General features: G+C 42.0%; 1 protein-coding gene across 1 annotated transcript in view; it reads right to left on the reverse strand.

Moving 5' to 3' along the window:
- HRAS (HRas proto-oncogene, GTPase) overlaps positions 1-7,746 on the reverse strand; it is a 29,978-nt gene extending 22,232 nt beyond the window's left edge. Inside the window, exon 1 of the mRNA XM_042459220.1 lies at positions 7,592-7,746. Coding sequence (XP_042315154.1) covers positions 7,592-7,702 — 111 coding nt within the window. The 5' untranslated portion in view covers positions 7,703-7,746. The remainder of the gene's footprint in view (positions 1-7,591) is intronic.
- Between the last annotated feature and the right edge of the window lie 1,258 nt (positions 7,747-9,004).

Raw genomic sequence — 9,004 nt, forward strand, 5'->3', positions numbered from 1 at the left:
GAGGGAGTGTCTCTGCGGCCGGAGCTCGGACCACGGAAAGCCCTCCCAGGCCTCAGCGAAGCCTTGGACGACCCCGCGGCCACAAAGAAGGCGCGCGCGGGGGTGGAGGTGGCCACAGGCGGAGCAGTCCCGGTACTGGCGCGAAACCGGACCGGGACCGGGACGGCACCGCCAAAAGCAGGATTGCCCCGCCTACAGGCAGGATATGGCATCCCTACTCTTACTGCCTCTTTATATGTTTCTGTTCAAGTCTCGTTTTTCATTTTTGTCCTCTTCATTTGGACAAGACTTTGACCTTCTGAAGGAGACTAAGAAAAGGACTCATTGGCACTTTGGGATCTCTAACTCCCTTTGCCCATAGCGCTCCCACCCTGCCAACTGCAAAAGTGCACAGAGGAATCCCTCTGCTACTTCTCCTCTTCCAAACATTGGTCCATTTCTTTCATCCGTACAGAGAGAGGCATGGAGGAAGCTAAAATGGGCACCAGGGCAGGACTTGATGGCATTATGTGGAGGGAGCATCTTGGGGTAGACTGTTAGCCAGCCCACTAAACCCCAAATAGTTCCCAATTGTTGTCTAAATACAGAAAATGACAGTGTTAAAATCCATGGTGCTTCCAGATATCCCTCACTGCAATCATTCTAGCAACTAGCTCCTAAAGGGGGACCCAGGAGACAGAACAATAACCAAGAGAGTGAGAAAACTGAGTGATTGCTTGGCTACAGGCCAGTCGCTTTCAAGATGCCTGGCATCTCAGGCTTTTACAAGAGAAAGGCATTTATGTGCCCCTATCAATAATTCATCAGCAGCTTCCCCAATGGCTTCTGACAAGCATGAGGGAAATGGTCTTTTGGTTGCTGAAGCACTCCATCCCATCTTCGTATTACAGATGCAGCTTTGCTTCTCTGAGGCTCACTGGAACAGAAAAGTGAAAATGGCCAAGCTAGTTCTATTCTGGTTTACTTGCAAAATGCGTAGCACATTCTCTGTAAGATGTACTTTTCTAGCCTGCTGTCAAGTGAGACGCTTAGATTCAGGGAACTGAAGACACCCAAAGAAGTCTTAAGAGCATACATGTGAAAGTTAAAGAGAGACCCAATTTTGTGACTGTGTACAACAGAAGCTTGGCAGTTGTTTTGGGACTGGTTCTAGGAGGTATTATGATCCATCATCACTGATAGGGGATTTATACATCTACTGAAAAAAGGAAACCATACAATACCTAAAATTCTGTACTCAAACAAGATCCCTTCTCAGACCCTTCCCAACTTGGAAGATATCCTCTCCTTCACACCATTTATTTGTTAATTTAATTATACCCCGCTTTTCTACAATAAGGGACCCAAAGTGGCTCACAGCCATCAATAAAATAATGCAGCTACACGTATTCCAAAATACAAAAAATAAAAAAGCATTAAATACAAACCACTTAAATATCAATTTAAAACAATTTAAAGCGCATTAAAGCCTCCTCACTGCACTATCTTTTCAGCTGAGGAAACGTATACATTTCACATGCAAGCATTCTGTAACAAAACCTGTAGGACCAGGCTTTAAGTCTTTCTTTCACAACCAAATAGTTCAGAATCAGCATTTAAAAAATAAAAATAAAAACAAGGTTCTTAGAATTTTATGCTGGTACCTGAAAGGACAGATTGCCTACATGTAACTCTCGTTCTCTGAGTGGTCTTCTGTGTAGTCACAGATATGGGTAATTCTTATGCCCTTCCTTATTGGTCAGAGAAGCATGGGACTTTTTTTTTTGAGGACCAGGATTGTGCTACTTCAACAATAATCTAATTTGGCTGCAAGTGTCTGTAGTGTACAACACAGTCCTCTTCCTACATATGGTCTAGATTTTTGGTCATCGTTGAAGTGGAAGGAACTGGGTCTGGAGTGTGCCAGGAATAACAGGTCACCTTCTACAGTGCCAGATGTAGAGGAATGTTTTGAGGTTCAACTCTCTTAAAGACTGGGTCTGTGAGAGGGGGTTTATGTTCCTTAATTCAGTGATCTAGTGCCTTTGCCATTCTGTTCCAGGCCTGTTCTAAAAAGATGGCCAGGTCGTCTGACAGGAGACATCCTTTTGATCCCTCATAAGAAGGTCAAGAGGAGAAGTGAAAGGGTCCTAGAATGACCAATAAAATGTTTAAGAAAATTTTTCATATATTTACTCTCCCAAAATCATTTCTAAAAACTAAATAACAAAATGAGGAGCCTCACTCACTGACATCATCTGACCTGTCGTATTGGTCCAGGGGACAATCCAGCTCCCAATGCAACATTTCCTGCCCCTGTTAGAAAGCATGCTATCTTCACCTCTGAAGTCACTTACAAGGATAATCTCATACGTTGTTCTTTCTGTTTTTAGAGAAGCTATGTTTTTGTCACACATCTAGGAATTCTCGAGGAAAAGCGGTATATAAATAAACAGATTATTATTATTATTATTATTATTATTATTATTATTATTATTAGTGTAAAAGTGGTCACTGTTTATAAGTGAGGGATGCAAACTGTACTAGCATTCCAGAAATTAATTCAAATGGATAGGGTTCTGTAATTATGTAAAGATTCCAAGCCATGTTTTGAGGAAAAGAGCTAAAAGTAAAAATTTACTGAAACTATGAAACTGTGGGGGTGGGATCTGTTTTTTTTTAAGTTTTCTTCCTGAAAAAAAATATGAAAATTTTCAGGACAGTTGAAATAAATGAAAATTTAGCACCCTTTAGAGATCGAAGGTCAGGTTGTTACTTTAGAAACATAAACTTGCTTATGTATAGTATAGTTTGGCATAAAATTACCAAACTATATTTTGTGTATTGGAAGTACAATTTATTCAGGCAATAATTTTTTAATTTTTGTTTTGTTTTTACAAATGGAGGTATAAAGTTGGGAACTGTAAGAAATACTTAAACAGTAAGACGGTTCTGTGATTTTGCCATTTTATGAGCATCTGACAAAGAACAATAATAAAAACAAGAACCCAAAACTATTAGTAAAACAAAGAACATTATTTTATCTTTTTCAGTCCTCTATATTACCCAGCAGGAACAAAACATTTGTTTCCATAACAGAACTGCAAAAGGAAACAGAGACCAAGAATTGCGGTGATTAAAAATAATCTTTCTCCTCTAAAACCCTCCCCTCCCTGCCATGATCTAATCAAACATTTGGCACCACACTAGAAAACATAGAGAACTAGGCAAAGAAGGCCAGCTCAGTAGGTTTTCATTCTATTGGAAGATCTGTGAACAGTAAAGGAGAACCCAGTAACAGGGAAATGAAAGATAAGCCAGGAGAGCTCTGGAAGCACAACCAAACTGTCCCTGAAAAAGTATTTTTAAAGCTTCACCTATCCAAAATTTTATCTTATCATTACTTCAGAAACAGTTCACCCAGTTCAGAAAGAGGCGAGGCTCACCATCCACTAAAAGAACTGAAATGGACAGAAGATAGAAGGGAAAGTTTACCAACAGGAAGTATTGATAACATTGTCACTGGGATGTCTGCTTTCATCAGCTCTACAAATACTTATTCTTGAACTATACTACCAATGCATCATCAGCCCTCCCCAATCTGGTGGCATCCAGATGTGTTGGAACACAACTCCCATCAGCCCAGAGATGTGCTGCTTTAAACTACTGATACCAACACCTCGTTACAAGAAGAATTAGAACTTTTTTTTAAATAGCTCTTGACAATTCGGGCTTAGAGAACCCTGTTTTTCTAACTCTCAAAGATAATTGGCAAGATAAGCCACACCAGAATGGGAAGAAAATTGTTTACAATTATCAGTGGTTCCAACATGACACAACAGGGGGAAAAACTGCTCCCTCTTTAACTGCTTAACAATGGGAGCAAAGCACAACTGGAAGACTGACTTGCAGTGCCCTCCCCAAGCAATGATGGATTGACCCTGTCAGTCCTTGCAAATGAATTTGTAGGATAGAAGAGCAGGCAGCAGGGAATCTGACTAAATTGGGCCCTGCCCTACCAAAGTCAGCTAAGCACAATGGCACTCTCACTTAGTTGAACATTAACACAGATCTTTATAAGGAGCGCTCAATCCTAGGGTCTGTTTCCTCCTCATTTCATTACAGTCCCTCTCAACTGGCCTCATGGAGTACAATGCAAGCTCCTATTCTTCACAGTAAGATGACAAAACCAGACAACTGAGTTGTGAAGCAGAAAGCGGTGCTCAGCACACACCCAAGTGGCTCTCTCCCAGATAGCCTGTGGATTGCCAACCTTTCCTCAGCCTTGCTTGCTTAAAGCCTGCATCCCTGTAATACTGAAAGAGGAACACAAACATTCATAGAGTGATGCCAAAGCCTCAAAACTTGGTAAAAATCCCTCCCGGGAGGATTTCACCTCCCAGAATCCTCAGCCAGCATGGATGCTGGGGAATTCTGGGAGCTGTAGTCTAAAGAATAAGAAGTAGTACACATGTGCCCAATTGATTTTAAAAAAAGCAAATGTGCACTGCACTTTCAGGACACATGGTGCAATATTCAACTGGGAGGATGTACCACTGAACACAGTGGGACCTATGCCTGAGTAAACACACATATGATTGAGGAGCAAAGCTGCACTTCTAATGCATTCACATTTGCGAGTAAACTCTATGAACTGAGTTGTCTCCATGGACATATGTGTAGGATCAGACTGAAAAAGATCTTAGCCAACTGGCACCAAGATTACCTTTTATTTTGAGCCTTTGACAAAACAAATCTACAAGTGTTCAAAGTTTTTTGCCTATAGCACACCCAGTTTAAAATCAATAGCCATTTTTATTTGACCACCAAGTACCACAGTGGATGCCAGATGTGATCATTCTCAGTATCCCTGTCTAAAAAACTAGACTGTTCAGCATTTGTGACATCCTGTGCTAACAACTTATAACCTCTACCACTTTTTTTTTTTTTACATGGGAGAAAATACCACAAAACAAAACAAAACAATCCTTCCCTACAGCCTGACATGTTTAGTTTCAGGAGGCTATTAACTTAATTTTACTAAACCTGCAGTTCCCCAGTGTCTAAGCTGAATGTGCTACAGCTGACTAAAGTTTCCAAACACAAATCTTGTGCCTTTTCCATTAGCCAGACATCATAGTGATTGTAGAAAATGCACCTTGATCAATAAGTGGCAGAACTCACAAGGCCTGTGAAGATTTCCTGCTGGCCACTCCCTCTCAAGTACATTTGAGAGTTGGTTTTGAACTGACTTTATAATCTAGTCCACAGGCACACAATTTGGATTACTGGAACATGTTCTATGAGGGGGTGCCTCTGGAGAGTGTTCAGAAACTTCAGTTGGTTCAAAGAGCTGCAGCCAGGTTGTTAGCTGGAGCTGGTTACAGGGGTCACACAACTCTCTTGTTGAAACAGCTCCACTGGCTGCCAGTCTGTTTCTAGGCATAAGTCAATGTGCTGGTTATAACTTTTGAAGTGCTATATGGCTTAGGTCCAAATTATCTGAAGGACTGTATTCTCCTATAAGAATTTGCCTGTTTTTTGAAATTTTCTTGAGAGCTCCTACCTCTCTGTCCCATCATCTGCACAGTACAACTGGCTGGAACACACTCAGTAGCTGATCCCAGGTTCTGGAACATCTTTCCAAAAGAGATCAGACTGGCACCCTCTTTGCTATCTTTGTGCAGGTAGGCTAAGACTTTATCATTCATTCATTCTGTCAGTCATCTGAAGACAGAATGTTTAAAGGGACCAGGTCTTGCAGAATTGATGTAGTACCTGTTGCTTTTAATCAGGGGTCGGCAACCCCCGGCCCATGGGCCGGATGCGGCCCGCGGAGGCAGCAGGACCAGCCCCAGCCCAGTCCTGTCACCGCCGCCTCCTCCTCCTCGGCCACTTGACCGCGCTGCCCTCCTCCTCCTCCACCGCGCGGAGGAGAAAGAGGAGGGCCGCGTGGCCTGGGGCAGAGGAGGCAAAGGGGGAAGTCCCGCACTGCCCTCCCTGCCTCCCCGCGTGGGCCCGCGCCACCCACCTCCTTCTCCTCTGCCTCCTCCGCCCCGCCCCCAGGCCGCGTGGTGCATGGAGGAGGGGGGAGGAGGAAGAAGAGGAGGGGGAGGAGGAGAAGAAAGAAGAGGAGGAAGAGGAGGAGGGGGGAGCAGAAGGAGGAGGAGGAAGGAAGAGGTGGTGAGTGGCCAGAGGCCTCAAGGTTTTTTAAATTTTTATTTTTGGGTGCTTTTAATGCTAACAAGTCTCCCTTGGTTTGACAATGATAGTGTGATGATGATGATGATGATGATGATATGAGTCAGCTTCAGAGACATGCACACACTGTTTCTGAAGCCAAGAGAGTGTGACTTTCCAAAGTGCCTTTTCTGTGTGTTTTTGATTCTTTAATGGTGATATTGATATCAGGAAGCCTCTGAGGCATGGCCAATGTAAATTGCTGTGCTTTTTACAAACTCATGCACAGTGAAGAAAAACCAAAGTCCCTTGACCAAGTACACACTTCTGAGAAGTCCACTTGGTGCAAGAAATGTGAAACCACCTTGACATGTTCAATATGCATAGCCATGTGAACTCATCTTCAGTGTGAAACCCAAAGAGTTTGGTTATGCAATAAGCCTCTGAAATATGCAAGAGGCCATCTTAAGTAAAGCCATGTCCAATGCCCAAATGTGCTGTTTGGAATGGGGGGGGGGGGGGTTGGCCAGAAAGGGAAGTAAATTTTTGCCATCTGTCTAGGAATAATGCCCAAATGTCCTCCATTTTGATCATACCTAAAAAAACTGGATTTTATTTAACATTTTTTAAAAATCCTCCAAATTTTTCGCCATGTCCTCCATTTTAAAAAATGCATCCTACATTTGAAAATGTCCTATATTATTTAATTATTTATTCCCCACCTCCACCCCCCGTTGTCTGGGGGACATCAACCCGGCCCCCGGCTCAAAAAGGTTGCCTACCCCTGCTTTTAATAGTTGTGTTTTTAACTGGTTTTAATTTTATGGATTAGTTAATTTTTTATTTATATTTGGCACATTTTTTAAAAATTATGCCTCTTTTTATGAGATGCCTTGAGACCCAGATTGGGAAAAGGTGGTGCTAGTATCATCTTCATCATCATCATCTGCTACTGTGGCTATTAGTCTCTTTGGAAGACCTGTTGTTGTGTTTGCTTTGCTTCTTGTCTTTAAATAGTTTCTGGATGTGGGTAAGGAGAGTGGCTAAACTTCATACTTTCCTCTTTGAAAGAAACCAGGCAAAAGAAGAGAAGACTGAGAGATACTATGGTAGCCAGCTTTAATTATCTGAAGGAATGTCATATAGAATCTGCATGCTACAGAGATTAGAATATGAATTAATAGATTTAAATGACAAGAAAAGCAATTTTACCTAAACATCTGGAAGAACTTCTTTACTGTAAGAACTGTTGGAACCTACTGCCTTGCAAGTTGAGGGACTCTAGATGTTATTAAATAGAGGTTGGATGAGCATCTTCTAGGAGTACTTTAGTTTTGTATTCCTGCATGGAAGAGTGTTGGACAACAAAACCATGGAAGCAAAAAAGGAAGAAATTCAAAGGTGCCTTTCTCAAAACAAGTAGTCTGCTCACCTCTATTGTAGGATCATATTCATCAACAAAATGGTTCTGGATAAGCTGAATTGTCAAAGCACTTTTCCCTACACCTCCAGCTCCCACAACCACCAGCTTGTATTCTGTCATCTTCTGGCCAGTCCCAGCTCAGGGACCCCTCACAACACAGAGACCTGAAAGAAAAAAAGAAAAGAATTAACAACCGGAAAGTTTGGATGAAACTTAGCTCCTCACAACCATCTGCCATTCAAGTTACATGACATCATACAACAAAGGACACCATACCAAAACATTGCAAGGAGTACTGAAACAAAGCAGAAACATCACTTATAAGGCACCAAGTTACAGTCGCTGATAATCACATTCTCTGCTGATATGAAACCCCAGTCAGTTAAAAACTGTTTTCAATGCACAGACATGGAAAGTCATCAACACTGAGATGCACTAAAGGGGATTATAACCCTCTTAAGGCATCGTGCAAAAACTATGTAGGGCAGATAGAGTGAAACACACACAGGAAACAGGCAAGGGATGGATGTTATTCATTATTCAGACCCAGTTAAACAGCACTTATTAATTTTACATTAAAATATATTGCCAACTGTGGGTGCAATGGGTAGGCAATAGAATCTGAACAGGATTCAAGCTCCAGCTCAGTGATGGACCCCCCCCCCCCCCACTCTTTCACACACACAGACTGCCCCATACGGCTGATGTGAAGAAGCTAAATATTATAAAAACTTTGCCTGTGGACATATTAAATTACTGCTAGTGAAACTGGTATATTCTTCCACATATCCTGATTACAAAATTCATTCTCTTTCCCTCAGCAAATGAAGGACTGGCTATGTTAGAAGTAAAATTGATTTCTTTGACTTTCTTGTTTTAAAAAGTGTTTTTTTAAAAAGCACAAACTTGGAGCCAATTAACTTATTTTTGTTCCATGGGTTCCTGGCTCTGCCCACCTCTTGCACACAATTGTATTGACAATATGACCTAAGAAGCAAAGAAATCACAGCAGTGGTATCTGTCATCTGCTAGTGACACAGCGGGCTTGTTTCAGAGGTTAGCTTGAACTATGCAAGGTGCTGATCCTATTTTGGGAACAGGGGTTCATCACTCCACTGATGTGGAAACCTCCAGCTGCCAGGGAATCACAGACACAGTTCACTGCAGTGTGCACAATTATATTTTGGTTTATGACCGTAAATAAATTATGATGATGGTGCGCATAATTAAGAGCTTGCAGAGGGCTGCTGTATCATCACACCCTAGTGCTGCACAAGGCAGGGCCACTCCTGACTGATCTTTGTAAAACAAATCATGCTGTCTGATCTGGCCCTTATTCATAAAATTCTTGGGTATGCTGTCCAGGGCCAGAAGAAAATGATTAACTAGCAATCAAAAGGTACAAAGACAGACTAGCTAAAT

The sequence above is a fragment of the Sceloporus undulatus genome, chromosome 1, assembly GCF_019175285.1.
Source record: "Sceloporus undulatus isolate JIND9_A2432 ecotype Alabama chromosome 1, SceUnd_v1.1, whole genome shotgun sequence".
NCBI lineage: Eukaryota > Metazoa > Chordata > Lepidosauria > Squamata > Phrynosomatidae > Sceloporus > Sceloporus undulatus.